General features: G+C 42.9%; 1 protein-coding gene across 4 annotated transcripts in view; it reads left to right on the top strand.

Annotated features, from left to right (window-relative positions):
* Nucleotides 1-25,402, top strand: part of pxylp1 (2-phosphoxylose phosphatase 1) — a 166,439-nt gene that overhangs the window by 101,231 nt on the left and 39,806 nt on the right. For all 4 annotated transcript variants that reach the window (XM_080186415.1, XM_080186417.1, XM_080186414.1 and 1 more), the window contains one exon: nucleotides 17,674-17,835. In XM_080186415.1, coding sequence (XP_080042541.1) covers nucleotides 17,674-17,835 — 162 coding nt within the window. The remainder of the gene's footprint in view (nucleotides 1-17,673; nucleotides 17,836-25,402) is intronic.

Raw genomic sequence — 25,402 nt, 5'->3', positions numbered from 1 at the left:
GCAGCCTCCACCACTTCAACGGGCAGAGAATTCCAGAGATTCACCACCCTTTGAGTAAAGAAGTTCCTCCTCAACTCCGTTCTAAACCGCCCCCCCTTTATCTTGAGGCTGTGCCCTCTAGTCCTACTGTCCTTTCTGAGTGGGAAGAGCCTCTCCACCTCTATCCTATCCATCCCATTCAACATCTTATACGTCTCAATGAGATCTCCCCTCATTCTTCTAAACTCTAACGAGTACAAGCCTAGTTTATTCAGCCTCTCCTCATAGTTCAACCCCCTCAACTCCGGAATCAGCCGAGTAAACCTCCTCTGCACTCCCTCCAAGGCCAAAATATCCTTGCGTAAGTGCGGCGCCCAAAACTGCACACAGTACTCCAGCTGTGGCCTCACCAGTGCCCTTATACAGCTGCAGCAAGACCTCCCTACTTTTATATTCAATCCCCCTCGCTATGAAGGCCAGCATCCCATTCGCCTTCCTGACCACCTGCTGCGTCTTCAGGCTGGGTTTTTGCGACTCATGCACAAGGACCCCGAGGTCCCTCTGCACCGTTGCATGCTGCAGTTTTTCGCCACGTAAGTAATAGTCCTTCCTACCATTATTCCTACCAAAGTGGACAACCTCACATTTGCCAACATTAAATTCCATTTGCCAGTTCCTGGCCCATTCGCCCAGCCTATCTAGATCCTTCTGCAGACTCTCCACACCCTCCGCACAATTTGCTGTTCCACCAATCTTGGTGTCATCAGCAAATTTCGACACCCTACACTCGGTTCCCTCCTCCAGATCATCTATATAAATGGTAAATAGCTGAGGCCCCAGCACTGACCCCTGGGGCACTCCACTAGTCACCATCCGCCAATCCGAATAGCACCCATTGACCCCCACTCTCTGCCTCCTATTTGACAGCCAATCCCCTATCCACGCTAACACCCTACCCCCAACTCCATGCCCCCTGACCTTCTGCAATAACCTCTTGTGAGGCACCTTGTCAAACGCCTTCTGAAAATCAAGAAAGACCACATCCACCGGCTCTCCTCTATCCACCGCCCTCGACATATCCTCATAGAACTCCAATAAATTTGTCAGACACGACTTCCCCTTAACGAAACCATGCTGCGTCTGCTCTACCAAACAATTCTCCTCAAGATGCCTCGCTATTTTCTCCTTGATCATGGATTCTAACATCTTTCCTACAACAGACGTTAAACTAACCGGCCTATAATTCCCCGCCTTTTGCCTGCCACCCTTCTTAAACAACGGTGTAACATTAGTCGTTTTCCAATCTTCCGGCACTTCCCCGGAATCCAGCAACGTTTGGAAAATAAAAGGGCTGAAGAAGATTATAGACAAAGGGAGTGGCAAGGCTGTGAAGAGATCTAAGCACTAATAAATGTTTGAACTTTGAGCCCTTTTGGAAACAAGAGGTACCATAGATCAACAAAGGTGAGTGTGATGGGTAATTGGACTTGTTACAGATGAGTTTTTGTGCAGCAGAACTTCGGATGAGTTGGTGTTTATGGAGGGTGCATGATGGGAGAGCAGTTTGTGTTTGAAACTGGTGACAAATGTTAAAATTATGGTCTCAGTAACAGATGGGCTGAGACATGGGTGGATGCTGACAGGTTTTGTAACGGAGAAAATATCAGGCCTAAAGTTTAACTTGGAGTTGAGTAGGACCGAGGTTGTAAACAGTCTACTTTAGCCATGAAAGGATGCTGTTTGTGAAGGTATGGAGTTTGTGATGCGGGCCAGTGACAATGAAAGTAAGATGGAAAGATTGTGCCTTGTACGACCTCAGGATGTCTCAAGGCCTATTGAAATGTCATCACTGTTGTAACTTAAGCAGCAATTTGCATAAAGCAAGTTGCCACAGACAGCAATGTGACAAAAGCAACATAATCTACATTAGTATGCTGTTTAATGATGGATCAATTTTTGGGATAACTCCCCTGTTCCTCTTCAAAATCATGGCAATGAATCTTTTATCTGAGAGAGCAGATGGGCTTCAGTATAATGCTTCATCCAAAATATCGCATCTTAAACAGACTACCACTTGTTCAGTTTTGCAGTCGAATGTCAGCCTAGATTTTTGTGCTGAAGGAATAGGGCATGAATCCATAACATTCTGACTCAGTGTTACCAAACGAGCTACAATATGTTGGTGCCATCATCTTAAAGTGGGTATTTTAAAATCTGAAACCCTTAAAAGGAGATTATGATTATTTTACCTTCAGAAAATTTTTAGTTCAAACTGAAAAACTGGCAACAATCTTGGATACAGAATAAAACAATGCCCGGGAATTTGTGACATTATAAAACTTGAAAACCTGGGACAATAGAAAATTGAGGTTGTACAGACATAGAATCTTGTGTTTTTCTGTTTGATCAGCACAGTCTAAATTATTTAAAGACGTTAATCAATCCTTTACCTCTGTTTAATTTAAAATAGGGGGAGAGAGGAACCAAGAAACTGCAGCTCCCTCAGTTTAACACGAGTTGTGTGGAGGTCACTGGAGTCCAGAGTGACTGAACATTCAGAGAAGTATGAGAGACAGCAAAGAGAGTTTGCATGGATTGCGAAGGGTTGGTCATGTTTGACAAAGTGAGTTGAGGCTTTATTGAGGAGGCCGTAAATATAGTGGACAGAGGAGTGTCTGTGGGTGTTGTCTAACTAGATTGCAAGAGGAATTAGATGAGAGTTTGCAGAGATTGTCAGCAAAAATGAGAGTATATGGAATTGGAGGTAACCTTGTGATAAAGTTGTGGGCTGGTAATTGGTTGGAAGATAGGAGTCAAGAGATTACTCTGATTGGTGAGATGTGTCTAGTGAAGTTCCCCAGGGATTTATACCTGTCCTCTTCTTTTCATCATATGAACATAAGAACATAAGAACATAAGAAATAGGAGCAGGAGTAGGCCATCTAGCCCTTCGAGCCTGCCCCGCCATTCAATAAGATCATGGCTGATCTGTTGTGGCTCAGTTCCACTTTCCCGCCCTCTCCCCATAACCCTTAATCCCCTCTCTTATCAAAAACCCATCAACCCGCTTCTTAAAAATATTTAGCGAGGCAGCCTCCACCACTTCAACGGGCAGAGAATTCCAGAGATTCACCACCCTTTGAGTGAAGAAGTTCCTCCTCAACTCCGTTCTAAACCGCCCCCCCTTTATCTTGAGGCTGTGCCCCCTAGTCCTACTGTCTTTTTTGAGCGGGAAGAGTCTCTCCACCTCTATCCTATCCATCCCATTCATCATCTTATACGTCTCAATGAGATCTCCCCTCATTCTTCTAAACTCTAACGAGTACAAGCCTAGTTTATTCAGCCTCTCCTCATAGCTCAATCCCCTCAACTTACTTTGATGTTAAGGAATATAGAGCCTGAATTTTTGCAGCAGGAGCTGCTATTTGGCATCAAAGAGAAAGTCCATGCCACCCACACACTTCTGGTGAAACAAAATCCACCACAAAAAATCACTCCAAACTAATTTTGTCAAACAAATCAATATTCAACACAAAGGTTAACTAATCACCCTCGTACATTAAAAAGTTAAAGTTGAAATTTATTTATTAGCCACGAGTAAGGCTTACATTAACACTGCAATGAAGTTACTGTGAAATTCCCCTAGTTGCCATAGTCTGACATCTGTTCAGGTCAGTGCACCCAACCAGCACATCTTTCAAACTGTAGGAGGAAACTGGAGCACCCAGAGGATACCCACGCAGACACAGGGAGAACTGAGTCCCTGGCACTGTGAGGCAGCATTGCTCACTACTGTGCCACCATGTCGCCATGTTGGCTTATTGTCTGTGTGCTTTTGACTGTCCAGTTGTTTCTACCCATTGGCAGCAGTTTGGCTGGGGGTTGGATAGTTGACTCTCCTCCAGGGAATATTGTCATTAGAACAACCTCACATAACTTTGACTCTGCAAGTCTATGCTTTGAACAACACCATCTTGAAAGGGTGATAGCAGTCTGGTTTGGTTTGCTGACAGGCAACAACAAAGGCACTGGTAGAGTGGTTATGTTGGGGTGAGAAATGTTGTCATCCACAGAGGGTGCTGTGGGCTTTAATGTCATTTTTATAACTTTACCGTTCAAGTAACCAAACCAAGTCACAAAGTTCCCTTAAACAGCTGTTTTAATCAAACTATAAAGTTTGGACCCTGGAAAGTCACTGGTCACAGTCTGTAACTGGCCAGAGTGCAGAATTCAGAAATACACAAGCAATTAGTTTCAAATTTGATTACAAATAATTAGCATATACCAATCACATTTTAGGAATTATCTCTACCCATTCAGAATTATTGATTAAGGTTACACCATTCAGATAGTAAAACATTACACTTGCTAAATTTTAATATCCAATTGGCATGAATACTTAATCCATTATTGTTACAAGTTTTCACTAGCCTAGCTTCTTCCTGTGTCTGTGGATATCACTCCCTTTTTTCCAGTTCCAGATGTCTGATTTAATGAATTTTCTCAGACTAATGGCCTTGGTGCTTCTCTGGGAAGACTTGGATAAGACCCTTTTCTTTCAAAGCAGTTTATGTGATTTTAAACTTATGTGATTATTCATCCTTTAGAGAGAACAGCAGATTCAAGCTCCCTGGCGCCACTACAATTCCACCAGGGTCAGCAAGCAGATTGATGTGAGACACTGCAAGTCCTTTGAGCACTGGTATCCATAGTCACATGGCAGCAAGATGAGTTTGCATGACTTTAATCTGGGCTTTCAATGAAAGTAAAAAAGAAAGATATGGAACAATATGATGCAGTGTTCAGATGTTTGGGTCTGTTGGTGAGAAAAGTGAGACATCAGCCACCAGACAGTGCATCATGGTTGGATCCACAAGTGTTCTCATGGAGTTGGCCATCTTTTCTGTGATGGAAAAAATGAGATCCAAATACTACACAAAGGTCTGTGCAAGACTAGTGTATTTACAGTGACAGCAGGTTATTTGATAATTTCCTAACACACCTAACATTGCTGTGTGCACATCTATCAGCTTTCTTCATACACTGATCCATCCATGTCTTAATTTAAGCCCTTTGCATCAGAAGTCATATAGCGCTTCACCTGAGGGGGAGATAATGATGTAATGGTATTGTCACTGGACGAGTAATTCAGGGGCCCAGACTAACGCTCTGAGGACAGCAGATTCAAATCCCATCCTGGCAACTGGTGGAATTTTAATTCCGTTACTAAATTGGGAATATAAAGCAGCCTTCCATTATGGTCACCTTGAAACTCTCATCGATTGTTGTGAAAGCCCATCTGGTATAGAGAAGAAAATTTGCCATTTTTATCCTGGTCTGGCATATTTTTTGACTCCAGACCTCAGCAATATGGTTGACTCTTAACGACCCTCTGAAATGGCTTAGTATGTCACTCAATTCAAGGGCAATTAGGGATGGCAACAAATGCAAATCTTGCCAGCAACATCCACATTTTACTAAAGAATAAAGAAACCCTCTGATGAGTTGACAACTGTGCTACTTTTTCCCTCTGTTCTAACTGCAGCCTACTCATGTCTCGTATATCATCATATGTAGGTCCTGTATCATTTATTTTCTGAAGTATGCTGGTGTCTGAACAGTTAGCTGTAAGTGAAGATTTAGTGATGGTGTTCCTTCAACATCAATCTCTTCTGCTCCTTCCACTTGCATTTGCACCAGGCCAGGTAGTATTTCTTGGTTTCTGGAAGGGGAAAGGAGCAAAGGTAGGGTTATGGTGAGGAGAGGCTAGAGGATGGAGGAGTGGGAAAGTGAGAAGAGCATGTTTGTACTATCCACAGCTTCTAAAGCAGAAAAGATTAAAAGTAATGTTTATTTATTAGGCACAAGTAAGGCTTACTGCAATGAAGTTACTGTGAAATTCCCCTAGTCGCCACACTCCAGTGCCTGTTTGGGTCAATGCACCTCACCAACACGCCTGTCAGATTGTGGGAGGAAACCAGAGCATCCAGAGGAAACCCACGCACACACGGGAAAATCATGTGAAGTCCATACAGACAGTGATCCAAGCCAGGAATCGAACCTGGGTCCTTAGTGCTGTGAAGCAGCAATGCTGCTGCCCAGAAAATGCAATGTGGGAAGACAGATTAGGTATGATCGTCAACTCTGACAAAGGGTCATCCAGACTTGATACATTGGCTTTATTCTCTCTCTATAGTTGCTGTCAGACCTGCTGAGTTTTTCCAGCATTTTCTGTTCTTGTTAGATTCCAGCATCTGCAGTATTTTGCTTTTATCTTAAGTATAATCATACTGTCATCCTGAATGCTTCAGCCCTGCTGCTGACCTCAGTGATGGCCGTTCCAGTGATGGTGAATGCTATCTTCTAGGGGTGAGGACATACAACTATCCAAGTCCCCTGCAGGTTAGCCCTTGCTGCCTCCCGTTATGAACTACTTGTTTCTGCAAGAAGGTGCGATGTATTTGGCTGATTTGGTTGAATAACTGGCAGTGCGTGAGGTATGAGTCATGGTTGATGGAGATTGTTGACAGGTGAGTGTAAGTGTTAAGTCTGAGATACACAGTGTGTGATCTAGTGGCTCATTGTAATAAAATGATATTGGAAAATCATGTGCTGACCTTGCCTATTCATGTGATATCATTGAACTTCTTCAGCATCTGTATTCAAGTCCTTGGCACTGCAATGTTGACACTGACCATGACATCTATGCTGGCACAGATTTCACAGTACCCATGCAGAGGGCCTGTTTGTCCTCTGAGGAAAGAGAACCTCCAAGCTCCTATCTGCCTCCTGCACCAAGGCTCTAATTCTGTGTCAAAGAAACTTGAAGCCCTCTCTTTGTCCTGTTGTGCTATTAGGTAAATGTTTCTCCTGCTTGGACAGTCTTTTTAGCCACTTCCAGCATCTGTTGCAAGTAGAGTGCTCTTCCTGTTTTCCGAGGTGTACAAAGTAGCGCAGGCAAGCTTTAATGTGCATAAACCTGAGCCCCCGACAAGCTTGCAGATAATCAACAGTTCATTTAGTGCTGCACGTTCTCCACACGTCCGTGTGGATTTCCTCTGGGTGCTCTGGTTTCCTCCCATAGTTTGAAAAACATGCTGATTAGGCGCATTGACCTGAACAGACACCGGAATGTGGTGACTAAGGGAATTCCACAGTAACTTCATTGCAATAATGTAAGCCTTACTTGTGACTAATAAATAAACTTTAACTTTAAACACGTAGCATGAAGCTTGCATGGTGTTTACTTACACCTGTCTTCAGGGATTATCCAATTTTGCTGGAAGTCTATTCAGTAAATTTATTAAGAAATACATGTCCTACACTGCCTGTGTTTAACATATCTGCTCAGAAACAAGGAAACTACAACAAACACTTAGTTTTCTTAAATGCTTAAAAAGTAATAAATTGGAATGGCTTAGCTGAGGAGAAGAAATTGATTCTTAAAAGGATTTTAATTTATATCAAAGGAAGAGCACCCAATATAATTCAAAAACAATGGTCAGCAGTTTCCAATTTAATCTGCTCTTAATGTATGCCAATAAACATTTCAGTAGTCTCTGAGTACTGCAATTGGCTGTGGAGGACCAATAAAAGGAGTCAAGGACTGTCCATAAGATAGTACACATGGATTTTAAGATCAATGCCAAAGCAAGGGGGCTTCCCAGTGACCTCAAAGAACAACTGACCAAGAGATCTCATGATCTGTGATTTTAACTGTCCCATTGTGCAACTGACTGTAGTATTCCTTAATGGGAATTTCCAGCATGGAGCTGCAGTAATAGCGTTAAGCAGCCAATTACATCAAATAATTCTCACAGACAGACAATGAAATCAAATCACTTTTCAAAAAAAAATACATGGAGCAGAATAAAAATGGGATAGACACATCGGGTAGAAGGTAGAACCTGAAATATCATGAAAAATATTTTTTTGAAAATTATTTTAAAAATTTACTTTAAATACTCCAGTAATTAATCATAGTGGAAACATGTAGCTAGCAACACTTGTGAAATATAAAACTACCTTTTCAGGACCACATTTGTTGTTTCTTTTCTTGATTGCATATCCATAAAATTATTTAATGTGGTTGGCTGCTTGGGGACAGTTTGATGCTATTACTGCAACTCCATGTTCAAAATTTCTATTAAAAAATGCTACATTAAATTGCAGATTGAGACAAAGTTCTCATCATAGAAACGTATTTATTTTTATTCATTTGTGGGACATGGTGTCGCTGGCTGGCTGATGTTTACTTCACAAGAATATTTACACTTATTGTGCAAAGATAGGTTACATCTGATTGACCAAGTATCACTTTTTATGGAACTTCAAAGAGCAATCAGAGTGAAAAGGGAAGGTCTTTGTTGCAGTAACTGATTCATCAGGTCTGGGTTGGGCAATGAGCGACAGACCAAAACTTTGGGATTTTTGTACTGACCTTACCCGCATTAAATCCCAAAGTTGCAGTCAGTTTTGGAGATAGAGTGACAGCGAACACTGAAATGTTATTGTCAAAGACCCCCTGCAAAATCAAAGCAATTGTCTTTGCTGAGGTGTCATGGATCTGCAAATCACTAGATCTACTTCCCTAGCATCTGTTCTCACAGAATCTCACTTTAAAAGTTTGATGAGAAAAATCTACAAGAAACACCTTTCTACCAAACAGCTTAGTATCTCCTTGCGGATTGATAGTATCTTCTATTGACATCAAGTATTGCACTTTAAGTACATTGCCTTCCCAATGGCTCCATGTTCTGCCTATAAATAAAGCTATTAGTTTTGGCCTGCGCACATTGATCTGACAGCACATCTTTTTCTCCCTTTCAAGAGACTAAGAAGAATGTGGCTGTTAGCCCTTATGATATCCAGCGATCAATATCACAATTAGGGAGTAGTTCTTAATAATATGGCACACTCAGGCACACATAGATCATGGGCAAATTGGTTGTTTTTGACATCACATTTCTTACTTTCATTGTGCATTGTAAATTGAATACTGAATCCAATAACCAGTTGCCATGAAGATACTGTTAACGTTTCCAGTTCTGTTCTGTAGCAAATCACCTGTGATTGAAGTCTGTAGCCTACATACTTTATTGTAGCGCTAGTTTTAAGTAGGGAAGCACAAGGTAGATTTAATGAATTTGTACGCTGAGCACTTGGCCCCACATGATTTTCCATTTATTAACTTTTAATTGACAGAAAATCCTGAGAGGCTTGCTGACCTGCATACCTGAGTTCTCAATCTGCACTTCTGGTGCACAAAGCTCTCAAATGCAAGTTCATAAAATCTACTGTTTTGTGCATATGAAAACCTTGAAAAATGGTGCTATGGTGCAAGTTCCAATTAAAGGTCATCTGTATCAGTTAACAAGATCAGCAAAGTTAATGTGTGAGTTCACCACCATCAGCCACTTTACCCTGCCAGTCACTTGCATTACACTTTAAAACACATTCCCTATATCTGGAATAACATTTGTTTTATTCGTAAAACATGGCCAGCACATTTTTTGTTTATTCCAATTCAATCAAATCAAGTCCAATTCAGAGTCTCAACATGTTGAGACATTCCCGATCCAAGCTGACAAGACAGGGCTTTCACCTGGGCTTGATCTACATGATCCAAGCTGATTGGAGTAGGCATAGCTCCCCCTCCAAGGCTTTATCTCATTTGCATCTTAGCCAAAAGGCCGAGATGCCACATTTAAAAATTGCTTCAAATGAAGTTAAAATGTAACCTAATGACCTCAACCAAGCACAGCCTGTCGATACCACATTTGATCTTAGCCAATTGACCATTCCTAGTTGCCAATGAAATTGACAGGCTTGCTCAGCCACTTTAGAGGGCAGTTGAGAGTCAACCACATCACTGTGGCTTCGGAGTCACATGTAGGCCAGACCAGATATGGACAGTAGATTTGCTTCCCTAAAGGACATTGTTGAACCAGATGGGTTTTTCCCACAATCAACAATGATATCATAGCCATCAGCAGATTTTTAAAAAAAATTTATTCAAATTCAGCCACCTGCCATAGTTGGATTCAAACCTGGGTCCCCAGAACAGCAGCTGAGTTTCTGGATTAATAGCCTGGAATTAGGGACCTTGTGGTGAAGGATCCTCTTGGGGAGAGTGATCATTGTATGGTGGAGTTTCTGGTGCAGATGGAGGAGGAGAAAGTGGGTTCCCGGACACGCGTCCTTTGTTTGAATAGAGGGGAGTACGGTAGGATGAGAGAAGAATTGGCGAATGTGGACTGGGGGAGCGCGTTGGAGGGAGGGTCTGTTGAGGAGCAGTGGAGGATCTTTAAGGAGATCTTGGTGCTCAGCGGAAATTTATTCCGATGGTCAAAAAGGATAGTAGGAGGAAAGGTAATAAGCCATGGATAACGAAGGAGGTGAAGGAAAGTGTTAAACTAAAAGCGGAGGAATTTAGAGTAGCTAAGAGTAGTGGGCGAGAAGAGGATTGGGAGAGGTTTAAATGTCAACAAAGATTGACAAAGAAGTTGATAAAGAAGGGTAGGAGAAACTATGAAGCTGGGCTGGCGCTTAATATAAAAAAGGATAGCAAGAGTTTTTATAAATATATAAAAAGGAAGAGGCTGGCTAGGGTGAATGTTGGTCCTTTAGAGGATGAGAAAGGGGACCTAGTGGTAGGGGATGGGGATATGGCTAAGGTATTGAATAACTTTTTTGTTTCTGTCTTCACGGAGGAGGACGTGAATAATTTGCCGGGTGTTAGCGATGGAAAGGTGGTAGGACTGGAGGGTCTTAATGACATTACTGTAACTAGAGAGGCGGTGCTCGACAGACTGGAGGGGCTGATTGTGGACAAGTCCCCAGGACCGGATGGAATGCATCCGAGGGTTCTGAAAGAAATGGCGGAGGTGATAGTGGATGCCTTGGTGGTTATTTTCCAGACGTCGCTGGATTCCGGGGAAGTGCCGGATGATTGGAAAACGGCTAATATTACGCCGTTGTTTAAGAAGGGTGCCAGGCAAAAGGCGGGGAATTATAGGCCGGTTAGTTTAACTTCTGTGGTAGGTAAAATGTTAGAATCTGTCATTAAGGAGGAAATTGCGAGGCATCTTGAAGGGAATTGCTTGATAGAGCAGACGCAGCACGGTTTCATTAAAGGGAAGTCGTGTCTGACAAATTTACTGGAGTTCTATGAGGATGTGTCTAGGGCGGTGGATAGAGGAGAGCCGGTGGATGTGGTCTTTCTAGATTTTCAGAAGGCGTTTGACAAAGTACCTCACAAGAGGTTATTGCAGAAGGTCGAGGGACATGGAGTTGGGGGTAGGGTGTTAGCGTGGATAGAGGATTGGTTGTCAAATAGGAGGCAGAGAGTGGGGGTCAACGGGTGCTATTCGGATTGGCGGATGGTGACTAGTGGAGTGCCCCAGGGGTCGGTGCTGGGGCCTCAGCTTTTTACCATTTATATAGATGATCTGGAGGAGGGAACCGAGTGTAGGGTGTCGAAATTTGCTGATGACACCAAGATTGGGGGAACGGCAAACTGTGCGGAGGGTGTGGAGAGTCTACAGAAGGATCTAGATAGGCTGGGCGAATGGGCCAGGAAATGGCAAATGGAATTTAATGTTGGCAAGTGTGAGGTGGTCCACTTTGGTAGGAAGAATGGTAGGAAGGACTATTACTTACGGGGCGAAAAACTGCAGCAGGCGACGGTGCAGAGGGACCTCGGGGTCCTTGTGCATGAGTCGCAAAAACCCAGCTTGCTGGTGCAGCAGGTGGTCAGGAAGGCGAATGGGATGCTGGCCTTCATAGCGAGGGGGATTGAATATAAAAGTAAGGAGGTCTTGCTGCAGCTGTATAGGGCATTGGTGAGGCTGCAGCTGGAGTACTGTGTGCAGTTTTGGGCGCCGCACCTGCGCAAAGATATTTTGGCCTTGGAGGGAGTGCAGAGGAGGTTTACTAGGCTGATACCGGAGTTGAGGGGGTTGAGCTATGAGGAGAGGCTGAATAAACTGGGCTTGTACTCGTTAGAGTTTAGAAGAATGAGGGGAGATCTCATTGAGACGTATAAGATGATGAATGGGATGGATAGGATAGAGGTGGAAAGACTCTTCCCGCTCAAAAAAGACAGTAGGACTAGGGGGCACAGCCTCAAGATAAAAGGGGGGCGGTTCAGAACGGAGTTGAGGAGGAACTTCTTCACTCAAAGGGTGGTGAATCTCTGGAATTCTCTGCCCGTTGAAGTGGTGGAGGCTGCCTCGCTAAATATTTTTAAGACGCGGGTTGATGGGTTTTTGATAAGAGAGGGGATTAAGGGTTATGGGGAGAGGGCGGGAAAGTGGAACTGAGCAGCGACAGATCAGCCATGATCTTATTGAATGGCGGGGCAGGCTCAAAGGGCTAGATGGCCTACTCCTGCTCCTATTTCTTATGTTCTTATGTCATCACCTCCCCACTAATGTGTAGTGAACAACAGGAGCATGAAATACCTGCAATAAACTATAATGAATCTATCTAGTGTGGCTTCAAAGATTGTAGAAATACCCATATTTTACAGTTCAGAATCTTTTAAGAATTGCTCCATTTTGAACCAATTTTCTATGTGGCATTCAGATCAACAGATTACCAGTGAAGTCTACAGCAATTGACTTCCTTTAATGATGAAATCTCTGTTTTACCCAGATCCACACAGACCATTCTGTCATCAGCCTGTGGTGGATAGAATGGTAACAAATCTGGCAGTTAACCCATTTGAAAAGCAACATTTTCTTAGTTTATATTAATGCTGAAATCCATGTGTGATTCAATCTTATACCCAGCTGAACTGATAACTGGAGCTGAAAATCTTTTCAAAGGGGTTATTAGTTATGAGAAATAGAGCCCTTCAATCCATTGTAATCCATTGTACGCAAGTCTGGTAAATTCATCATTAGTCAGTTCACCACTCAAGCAAATCATTAATAATTTCCCATTTGTTCCTGACTCCACATTTGTCCTGAAGTAGGCTTACTGCAATATACGCAAGTCTAATTATACTTAAACAGATATCAACTGCTGATTCCCCTAATCCTATTTTAGCTAGAAGGAAATATATATATATATATTTACATTTCTTTCCAGTTAAAATTGGTTTAGGGAAATGAGCAGTTGACATGTCTTTTGCCTCCTTCAGTAGTATTCAGTCACTGTGAACGAATCAAACACAAATTTCTGTCCTTAAGTTAACAGAACATGGTCAGAACACAATGCCAGTAAGTGCAGCCTTTAGCCTGAAGCTTGGTCTGCTTTTTCTTTCTCCTCTGGATGTAGGATTTTACTCCATTTTGCCAGCATTTCTTATAATAAACCTGCCTTCTCTATGCCCATCAGCTCTTGTCTTCACACCTTCCCTCTGTCTCGTCAATGCCTTTAATTTATTTTATTAAGCTTTGCATTATTTCATGTTAATGATATTCAAGCAACCATGTCCTATTTTTAATTTAAACACATATATTATGCATTTCCTTCCGTATTCTGGCTTCCCTTTATCTGTTCCATTTTTGCTGCTTATTTAATATTTTCTATATTAGAGCGACAGCTACTTAAACAGTTGTTTATTATCCATTATAACGGCACTTAGTGGCAATATGATTAAAATGATGCTTTAGTTTTACTTTGCCCCTTAGATTCCTGAGTGGTGTACACGCCATATGTTTGTTAGCATTTTGTAGTAGGTTGCTGTAGGTTAATCCAAACTTCTTAAAGAATACAGATCAAACTCAATCCGAGACATGGGGCCCAATTTTACCATTGTGTTGCACTGGCTTTCAGGCGTAAAAACTTGTTAAAGTCAGGCGTGAGGTGACTTTGTGCCGGTTCACCTTTGCTGAGGCCCAAAAATGGCTGCAATCTGGACCATGCCCGAAACAGGCGTGCCAACCAATTAAATCATTTGTGTGCATTTAATTTGACTTAATGGGCTGCACGCCCAACTTTGCCGGTACTTCCCCCTTTACCACCGCATTCACCCATCCAAAATCGGCGCTAAACAGACCATACAAATCCAATTCAGGTGCTCCATTTAGTGAGGAGGTAGGTGTCTAGTGTCCAACGGCTCTCTGCTTAAGATCAGTGGGTGGCGGAGGGTGGGGGAGTGGGGGGGTGGTGTTGGGAAGGTGGGTCAGGTGCTACGCTGCTTGAGATTGGTAGAGGGAAAGGGGAGTCCACTGCCACTCTACCTGAGATCAATAGAAGGGAATGGGGTCTGCTGCCAGTCTGTCTGAAGTCAGTGGGAGGGGGGGAAGGGGGAGGAGGGACCCACGTTTGATCTGGGTGATGGTGGAAAAAGGGGATCAGTAATATTATAGGGGTGGGGCAATGTCTGTGGGGGCAAGTGGCATGCATTATGTGGCCTGGGAGGGATGTGACAGGGGAACAGCATTCTATCTTTTTGTACACATGCGCAGTTGGAGGCGCCAATCGCATCTACAGGTTTTGAGCACATTAAACCCCTCCCAGAGGCTTCTGCAGGGCGTTTTGGAATTGCTGATATTTTTGCAGGCAGAGTGCGTATGAAGGCGCCTGAGAACGGGTCTAAAAGTTGAATCTGAAACACTCCCACTTTCAACTCCACCCAGTACTTAGAATCAAAATGATAAAATAGAGCCCATGGATTAGGTATTCAGATTTCCTTCTCCCCACCTCCCCATAGCTCCGTTATTTCTAATAAACAGTAGTTCTAATAAACAAATGCATTTAAATGGTTGGCATGCTTGTTTTGGGCATGGTCCAGATTGCGGCCATTTTTGGGCCTTAGTAAAGGGGAACTGGCGCAGAATCACCTCACGCCCGACTTTAACAAGTTTTGCACCCAAAAACCGGCGCAACACAATGGTAAAATCGGGCCCCATGTCTCGGATTGAGTTTGATCTGTAGTCTTTAAGAAGTTTGGATGAACCTACAACAACCTACTACCAAATGCTAACAAATATATGGCATGTCCACCACTCAGAAATCTAAGGGGCAAAGTAAAACCAAAGCACCATTTTAATCATATTGCCACTAAGTGCTGTCATAACGGACAGACAGTAAACACAACTGTTTAAGTAGCTGTCACTCTAATTTGGAAGGTATTAAATAAGCAGTAAAAATGGAACAGATAAAGGGAAGCCAGTAGTTTGCAGATGCCATGAAGGTGAACGAGTTCAAGTTGAGTTTCAAAAACTCAGGGAAAACTGAGAGAAATTGAAAATCTCACTCAACCTATAGTCATGTGGAGATTGTGGGGGCGATTGTCCCAGCCTGATGCGCTACTTTTGTCGTGCATCGGCTGGGAGAATCTAGCAGAGGCCATTTCAATGGCTCCCCGCTCAGTGCCACGGCCTCCGCATATCTTCGACAGCTGGGTTTCCAGTGCCATCAGCTGTACGTTGGAAACCAGTGCGGAGCTGCATATATTATTTAAATTATAATTTTAATGCAATTTAAATATTATTAATGGGCCTGGGACTGAAGCGTCTCCCCTGCTGCCAGGAGTGGTTCAATCCAGTGGGCTTTAGTATTGTTCCCCACTTGCAGGGAGCTGTTAGCCCAATCCAGCTGGAGTGAACAGGGGGGCCATCGAGGCCCCCAGAGGGTTGGGCGCTGTGGGGGGTTCCGCCTGGGTATTGTCACTATGGCAGTGCCAGCTTGGGACTGCTAAAGATGCAAAGTGCCAATTCCCAGCTGTATGGTTTTATTTGGAACTGGTGTACTTGGGGCTGCCCTTCTTGCTTCCTCCCTCAATTTATTTAATTTAGTTCAATTGTTTAAACTCAAGAATTGGATTCCAAACTGAGCGTTAGTGAGCAGGTTATTGGTGAGTATAAAGAACAAAGAACAAAGAACAACACAGCACGGGAAACAGGCCCTTCGGCCCAATGAGCCCGTGCCGCCATTTTAACATTGTGAGTTCCCTCTTCCACCCATAACCTTTGTCTACGCTTATGGAACTCCACGTTGGAAACCAGATTGAGGGTTTAATTTAGTATGTGTTACTTGACAGCACCGTCAACAACTCTGTCCATCATTTGCTGATAGAGAGTAAGCTTATGGAACAGTATTTGACTAGGTTGGATATAACTTGCTTTAGTGGACATTTCTTTCGCCTCCTGAGAAAGTAGAGGTGTGCTATGACTCTCATCAACTTTTATAGATGCACGATAGAAAACATCCTTTCCTAATGTATCACAACTTGTTATGGCTCCTGCTCTGACCAAGACCGCAAGAAATTATAAAGGGCTGTGAACAAAACCCAGTCCAGCACTCAAACCAGCCTCCCATCCATTGACTCTGTCTACACTTCGCACTGCCTCGGCAAAGCTGCCAACATAATTAAGGGCCCCACACATCCTGGACGATCTCTCTTCCAATGTCTTCCATTGGGAAAAAGGTACAAAATGTCTGACATCTTACACTAACTGATTCAAGAACAGTTTACAATCCACATCCAATTAGATGTCTTGCCTGTTGCCATCAGACTTTTGAATGGACCTATCTCGTATTAAGCTGATCTTTCTCTACACCCTTAGCTATGACTGTAACACTACATTCTATTCCCCCTTCTTTCCTTGTCTCCTATGTACTCTATGAATGGTATGCCTTGTCTGTACAGTATGCAAGAAATAATGCTTTCATTGTATACCAATACATATGACAATAATAAATCAAATTTTTAAAAAATGGATAGGACATACTTGGGCAATTTCCCACATTGTTGTGTAGATACTACTTCTGTAGCTACACTGGAATTGCTTATCCAGGGGCACAATTAATTCTGCATCTGTTAATGAGTGTAAGTGCCTGAGGAATTGAGTTCCAAGAAGAGCACCTGCCAATTGGGAAAGAAGTATAGTCAACAGTGAAAATTAGCTTTCCCATACTAAATAAATAGAGAAACACAGAAGTGCAGAAGGAGAACATTCAGCCCATCGAGTCTGCACCAACCACAATCCCATCCAGGACCTATCCCCATAACCCCATGCATTTACCCTAGCTAGTACCCATAACACTAAGGGACAATTTAACACAGCCAATCCGCCTACCCCACACATTTTTGGACTGTGGGAGGAAACCAGAGCACCTGGAGGAAACCCACACAGACATGGGGAGAATGTGCAAACTCCAAACAGACAGTGACCCAAACAGGGGATTGAACCCGGGTCCCTGGTGCTGTGAGGCAGCCGTGCTAAATACTGTGCCACTGTGTCTCTCAGCACAGTGAAGGACAATCATTCTCACAGGCCTTGGCTAGAAGGTAGAAAATCAACCCCAGTTCCTCTTTCCAATCAATATCCTGCAGATGTTGTTAAATGTCAAGTGAGAACAGGGACTTATATAACTGTGGTATTCCTAACATTTTAATACTCTATCAATGTTTAGAATCTTGTTCAGACTTGCAGACAGCTACTTGACTGAAGCATCTATTAATGAGTGTAAATGCCTGAGGAATTGAGTTCCGGGAAGAACACCTGCCAATTGGGAAAGAAGAATAGTCAACAGCGAAAATTAGCTTTCCCATACTTAATAAATAGAGAAACACATCTTTGCTATAACATCGGAGTACATGCTTGTACTCTACCAGTAAAAATGGCATTGTTCTGTTGCTAAACCAGAATTAATCCATTCTTTCTCAGATTTCTTCAAATTTTGTGACATTTGAATTGAAAAGCAACTAAGTTATCTTTTGATACTTTATTCCAGTGCACTTGATTCCTGTGACTCAACCAAAGGAGGATGGAATGGTTGCTAAAACCCGAAAACGAATATTGGTCGATCTGTACACTGCCCCACCAAGATTGGACCCGATTTATGAGGCCTATCAATATTGCAATGTGCCAAATAAAACTGACCGTGGCCTGGAAGGTATGATATTAAAGAGAGCCTGCAACTTAGTAAAGCCGAATGATAGATTAATAATGAATTTTGAAATTTCTTGATCAAATTACTTTAAAACATATTATTCTATCTGTATAGATGAACCAAGAGAGAGATTAGGTCATATTGGTCATTACTTATCGAGCACAGTGCTGCAAAGGGAGAGAGAACTAATTTAAGCGCATGGTAATAATTGAGTAAATGTTAATAGTCTGAGCTCCAACGTAGATCCACCAGATTCCTCAGTGGACCTGTCAGTCGATGATGCTCAATTAGGATTGCATTTATAATTCAGGATGTGCAATAACAGCTCCTTAGCACAGAATAATTGAAAGCATAAAAAACTTACTGAGATGTGTTTTAGGCGAAACTTCAAAGTGAAATCTTTAAGTTGCGCAGCTTCTTTAAGTGATTCCTTGGGAGAGAAATTAGGTCTCATGTGTCCATTTTATGGATGTGAAAAGGTGCAATAATCCTATACAGGTTTCAGCATTATGTGCCTGAAAAAATGCATTGGGCTATTTTTGAAGTCTTCCATGTGGCCTTCTAAAATGGGCCATGCTAAATTCTCCCTCAGTATACCTGAATAGGCATTGGAGTGTGGTGACTAAGGGATTTTCACAGTAACTTCATTGCAATTTTAATGTAAGCCTAGTTGTGAATAATAAATAAATAAACTTTAAAAAATGCCTTTTGCATAGGCAGGTGAAGGGCATATTTTATGACAGATTTTAGAGATATTGGATTGCCTGTGTGGAATAAGTAAACCGGCAATAAACTACCAAGTGCGGAGGGTAAATGGCTCCTTTTGGAGCAGAATACTGAATCATAGAATCCTATAGTGCAGAAGGAGGCCATTCGTCCCATCGAGTCTGCACCAACTGCAGTCCCATCCAGGCTCTTTGCTCATAATCCCATGTATTTACCTTAGCTAATGCCCCTGACACCAAGGGGCAATTTAGCATGGCCAATCAACATAACCTGCACATCTTTAGAGCATGGGAGGAAACCGGAGCACACAGAGGAAACCCACACAGACGTGGAGAGAATGTGCAAACTCTGCACAGACAGTGACTCGAGCTGGGAATCAAAGAAACAAAATACTTTGGGCATCAGGAAGAATAGCAGGTGGAGTGGCTGTGGGTACTCTCAGTAAAAGTTGATTGAAGCAAGTTGGAATAGACCCTACTGGTATTTTCTGGCAGGAACCAAGAACTTTCCTGGCATTGTGAATGACACCATTCCTGCGACTTAGGATTTGTCCTTCAGCCTTGTGATATGGTGGGTAGAATTTCTGCTTCACGGCTGCTAAGATCCAGAGGTTTTTTTTTTCTTATGTATCTTCACACCCACACTTTTTTGGGTGGAATAGTGGGAAGTGGTGGAATGAATCTCAAACTGATTATCAGCCCATGAACAAAGTTATGAACATTCCTTCCATGGCAAACAAGTCTTGGCACTGGACTCAAACCTGGAGCTTCTGGGCCAGTGGTAGGGACGCTACCACTTTGTCACAAGACTTCCTCACTCAATGATCCAGAGTGAGACCACAGGAATTTCAGAATAAAACTATTTGAACATGAGACCATCACCATAGTGCTTCCCCCTATTATCACCTTCTAATGCTGCTATCTGTCCTCTCATCTAGATACAAAATACTTCATGGCTGTACCTAAAGAAGATTAGTGGGGTTCTCATAAGGCTCCGGCTAGTAACCATCTCTCAAATAATGGCACCAGAAATTGATCATATATTTATGGGGTCTTGCTGTGTGCAAATTAGCTGCTGGATTTGCTTACAAAATAAACAGGGATTGCCCAGTTAAAATAAGTAACGCATTGCCTATTAAAGACCTTTTAATATATTGAGGATGTGAAGTGGATGTTTAGGTTCAAATTATTTTTATTAGTACTGCTTTTTCTCTTAGTCTTATTGATTTGTTTTTGACTCACTTGTTAAAGAATCATGTTCATAATAGTTCTGTTAAAAGGCATAGTTATGTAGAAACAAAAAGCATTGGAATATTCAGCAGTCAGACCAAACCTGTGGAGTGAGATCATGTAACGGGCGGAATTCTCCCACTTTGAGACTAAGTGTGGTGATGGACAGCTTCAGTTGAGACTTTCCTGCCGGCCAGAATAATGGGATCCCAGTCCTAGAAGCTGCCATCCCTCGCCTTATCTGGTGACCAGCAATCACTCACATACCTTGCAGCTTCACCGCTTGATTGGCCCAAATCAATGCCCTTGTCCCTTCACAGTAACCTGTATCTTCTTGTCTGTTGGTCCCTCTCCTAATATCAACATCACTGGAGTTCCTGACAGGCTGTTTCCCTCATGGGCATGGTCAACTGGATGCTTATGTGTACCTTGAGGGATTATGGATCCTCTATGGCAGGGCCTGGGGTCCCGCAATAATGCTTACATATTCCCTCTCGATCCCCTGCACCCAACCTTGTTCGATTGAAACATAAATTTTCACCCATTGACTTTGAGACTATGGGCGGTTGACATTATTAAGGGTTAACTCATAATAGCCAATTGGTTTGACGAGCACGAGTCTCGGGAATGTTAGACATTATAATTACTTTCTGAATCAGGGATTGGCAAGGCTAATAGTGCTGTTCTTACTGAGGCTGCATCATCCTGAGATCTCATTGCTGTCAGGCCTTTACACATAAAACCCCTGGACAACTTCTTTATTCATTTCAAATTGATTCACATCCCATCCCAACTTCCCACCTGTGAGAATGGGATCTGTCAGAAATTAAGACGAGTGGGTTAGACTGATTGGCCATGCTAAATTGACCCTAGTGTCAGAGGGACTAGCAGGCCTGGGTGGGATAATGGTTGGTATAGACTTGATGGACTGAATGGTCTCCCTCTGCATTGTAGGGAGTCTAAACTGGGTGGAGGGTTGGGTGACTTCAGGGTCTCAACACCATTTTGGCCTTGCCTGGAAATCTGAGCCTAGGGTCTCTTCATGATATACCCAGTAACTGCTGGCATTCTTTCCAAGTGTAAATACCGTGCACCTCCCTCTCAATAAAACAGTTTTAAGTATTCCTCAGATCTCTGATAATTAGAGATCTAATTGGGGCATGGGGTGGGTGAAGGGCATTAGCTGGCATGGGTGTTTGAGGGATCTTCGGTCGTAGGCAAAAGAACATACGTTATCACTGAAAACATGAGAGGCCCTGGGGGCAGAGAGATGCCAGCATCAGTCACATGACCCCTTTCATCTACACAGTTAGAAAATATAATAATCTTATAAATAAAGTGATACAACCTGAAAGCAAAGTTATTTTATAACCTCACCAATGTAACAATAGACTCACAGAATTGTAAAATATCATACTATATTAGGCCTCATACCGAAGGAAGGATGTGCTGGCCATGGAGGGGGTCTAGAAGAGAATGAAAGGTTTGCCATATGAGGAGCAGTTGAGGAATCTGGAACTATGCTCGATGGAGTTTAGAAGGATGTGCAGGGATCAAATTGAAATTTACGGAATATTGAGAGGCCTAAATAGAATGGACATGGAGAGGATGTTTCCACTAGTGGGAGAGACTAGAACTCAAGGGCATAACCTCAGAATGAAGGGACGCTCCTTTAAAACTGAGATGAGGAGGATTTCTTCAGCCAAATGATGGTGAATCTGTGGAACTCATTGCCACAGAGGGCTGTGGAGGCCAGATCATTGAGTGCCTTTAAGACAAGAGATAGATACGTTCTTGAGCAATAATGGGATCAAGGGTTACAGGGAGAAGACAGGAGAATGGGGAATGAGAATCATATCAGCCACGATTGAATGGCAGAGCAGACTCAGTGGGCAAATGGCCTAATGCTGCTCCTATATCTTATGGTCTTATCGTAACCTTTTGGCCCATTGTGCCTGTGTCAACTCATTGAAAAATAATTGCCCAGTTAGTTTTACTCTCCTACACTGTCTCAATAGTTCTGTGATTTCCTCTGATTTCTATGGTGACTACATTTGCTTACAATGGTATCCTTCCACTCACCTGCTAGTTCCCTTTGCATAAATGAACTGTGTGCTATGTGCATTGTGAACACCTACAAATTATTGAATATATTTCCTACATTTTGGAAATCCTGGATGATAATACACAGCATGTGGGGTGAGTGTTCTCCTGAAAAATAAACTTAAGAACATTACACAGATTCTTACATAAGAGCTACCCACCCATTCAATACAAAGTAAAGCTTCAGTTTACTGGTTACTGGTGCAAAACCATTTGGGGCAGTCAATTCTTCAGAGAATAATGGTCATGAGTAATTTGATTTGCATGCTAATTGGAGCTTTAAATAGACTGTTTTGTTGCAGTAACTCTTCAGTACAAGCTGCTCTGTTCTCAAATTTAATTTATGGGCTGATGGTGGCATTGTGGTAATGTTGCTACACTAGCATTTCTGAGACCCAGCCTAGTGCTCTGGAGATATGAGTTCAAATCTCAGCAGGGCAACTGGTGGAATTTAAATTCAGTTAATAAAACCTGGAATGTAAAGCTGATTTCAGTAATGGTGACCATGAAGCTATCAATTGTAAAAACTCATTTGGTTCATTAATGTTACCAGCTCTGGCCTACATGTGTCTCCAGATTCATAGCAGTGTGAAAGGCACTCTGGCCCAGCAAGCTATTCAATTCAGGCTAAATGGGGGCATGAGCAAGAAATATTGGCCTTGCCAGTGACAACCACATCCCATGAAAGGTTTCTTTTGAATCCAAAGGTCTGTACAGATTTGCCTTTATAACCTTAAACAATTATGAAACAAGATTTTAATGTTGTTAATAATACTTAAGTGATTCTGAATTGCAATTTGGATACTTGGCAATGCCAGAGTTTTTTGGAGGTAATTCTTACTTGACTAAAATAAAATGAGTTTGAAGATATCCAGACTTGTAATGTGTGTGGAGGCCCATATAGAACCTAAAGCAGCTTGGTCCCCAAGCAGAACTTCTAAAGGCATATTAATAATGCAGCAGGTGTGCATTCTTACATTCAATTTAATACAACTGTTTCCCAGCTGTTGCAGTACAGGAATAGCAAATCTAATGGCATCTCTTTAGCTAAGTATTCATTGTTATTTCGTCACCTGCAACTGGGGAGCAGACAAATTACTCATGGCCTGAATTTTTTGTCCATTGGAAGCATACACTTGTCGAGCCCAGAAGCAGGCGCAAGGGCAGCATGGTGGCACAACGATTAGCATTGCTGCCTCACAGCACCAGGGACCGGGTTCAATTCCGGCCTCGGGTCACTCTCTGTATGGAGTTCTCACTGTTCCTAAAGGTGCTCCGGTTTCCTCCCACAGTCCAAAGGTGCACAGATTAGGTTGATTGGCCATGCCAAATTGCCCCTTAACACCCCAAGATATCATCCTTCTGCATTGTAGGAATTCGATGAATCTGCTGTAAAATTCTAAAACATTCTTCAATCAGTGAGCAGCACCTGGATTCAACTTCATGCTGACTGGCCAGTTAACAAGCAGCTAGCATGGAGTATGCTCTAGAAAAGGCTGAGAGGTACTGGAAAGGGTGGGTGCTAAGAAAAGAGAGAGTGCTGACTGGTGCTTCCAGCATGCTGCCTCATAGGCAACCATTGTGGAACTCTCTTAGGGAGCTGCAGACTTATAAAAAAGTAAATTGTGATGGAAAAGCTACGATAAGTGTGTCTAGGTAGTTCTTTTGACATAAGTGTGCCTAGGTAGCACTTTTGACATAAGTGTGTCTAGGTAGCACTTTTGAACACAAACCTCAGTCCCTGGACACCTCACTTAATTATATTTCAGGCCGAACAATTCATCCTGCCCTGGATCGAGGTTGCAGATTAAACATAAAGGTCACCTGACCGATCGGCCTGCCCACGAATTGTAACATCAGGCCATGTTAAATTGTGTTCCATTGGCCCTTTAATGGCTAAATTGCCCGGTCTGTTATCAGCAGGTACACTTCCAAATCTCACACACACCCGCCAACAAAAATATTGTGTGAATGTCTGATGTCTTCTCCCACGATCTCATGGACTCCCAGGTCAGGCCCATGCCAACCTGAGCAATGTAATATTCTGGCCCATTTTCCCAATTCTTTTTTTCAAAACCAAAGTCATTCTTTTCTTTGATTCTCTAGGAGAGAGTTTTTGATAAAGGCCAAACACTTATTTCAGTATTGTGGCACTTGTGCTAGCAATACATCAAAAGCTTGCTTCTGTTCCATTCTTCATATATTAGCATGGACATTTCCAGTGTGGAAATGGTGGCCAACTCCATTCACATACTTGATCCAGTGTCTCTTGGCTGATGTCTCAGCTTTCGTTGAGCAAAAGCCGCCCAATATCTGGGTGCTGCAATGGAAGCTCAGGCTGAAGTCATGCAAAGCTCAGCTTGCTGCCTCCATATGGATACAATTGTACAAAGATGCTGGCAGTGCCTCATAGAGACCCAGTAATCTGTGATCCAAGACACTTCTTGGATTATTGTGGTGCCATCCAGGGGCAGGAGTAATGATAGTGGCACTATAGGCACAAACTTACTGTAATCAGGATGGCTGTATCCATGGTGCCTATCCACAAATGTCCTTGCTGTCCTCTGACGGGCAGCCAATCCAGGTTGCTGCCTCCCTTGCTGAGATGGTGCAATCCAAAGCTGGGACTTTTAAGGTCATTCCAAAACCATCTATAGTCGCTTTCAGCATAGGTTAGCAGCTTTCCATCAGCTATGCTGCAGCCATTGGGTAGTATTGTGTAGGTGCACTTAGTAGGTTTTGAAGTAACCATTCTTCACATAGGAGATGATGCTGTGATGGTCATGGCCAGAGAAATAAGATTTTGGAACTGCTGGTGAATGGAGTTTACTGATAATGCAGTAGCATGAGTTGGTCATGATATTTCCAACCCTCCACCCCCCCCCCCCCAACTTCCTGCTCAGCTGGTTTCCATATAGTTGGTGGCAAGGTCTGCATCATAATGAGGTTGTGCAGTAGACTACCACAAATCTTGGCAAAGTTTTTGGCAAGTAGTGCAAAGTTCCTCCAGAGCAGCAGCACTGTTTAAGGATGCAAACAATCTGCTCTGTCACATTTTCTGTGCCTGCAGGGCTTTCATTACGTGCAAGCTGTCTGCACGTGGGTGTGTTGTGCTTTGGTGTTATGAGTCAATGCCTAGGGAATAGCCCTTGTTGCCCTGTATCCACCCTGTGGTTTGTCATCGTGGCTGAAATAGAGTTTCACAGTGGGCTGCTGCAGAATGAAGGAATCATAGAATCCCTACAGTGCAGATGGAGACCATTCAGCCCATGGAGCCCATACCAGCAACAATCCCATCCAAACCCTATCCATGAAACCCCTCATATTTAGTCCGCTAATCCCCCTGACACTAAGGGGAAATTTACCATATTCTATCCACCTACCCCGTGCATCTTTGGACTGCAGGAGGAAACTGGAAGAAATCCATGCAGACATAGGGAGAACGTGTAAACTCCACACAGTCACCCAAGGCTGGAACTGAACCCGGGTCTGTGGCACTGTGAGCAGCAGTG

Source organism: Carcharhinus amblyrhynchos, chromosome 3, assembly GCF_965287045.1.
Source record: "Carcharhinus amblyrhynchos chromosome 3, sCarAmb.v2.hapA, whole genome shotgun sequence".
Taxonomy (NCBI): Eukaryota; Metazoa; Chordata; class Chondrichthyes; order Carcharhiniformes; family Carcharhinidae; genus Carcharhinus; species Carcharhinus amblyrhynchos.
Note: the sequence above shows the minus strand (reverse complement) of the source record. Positions and strands in the feature narration are given on the sequence as shown.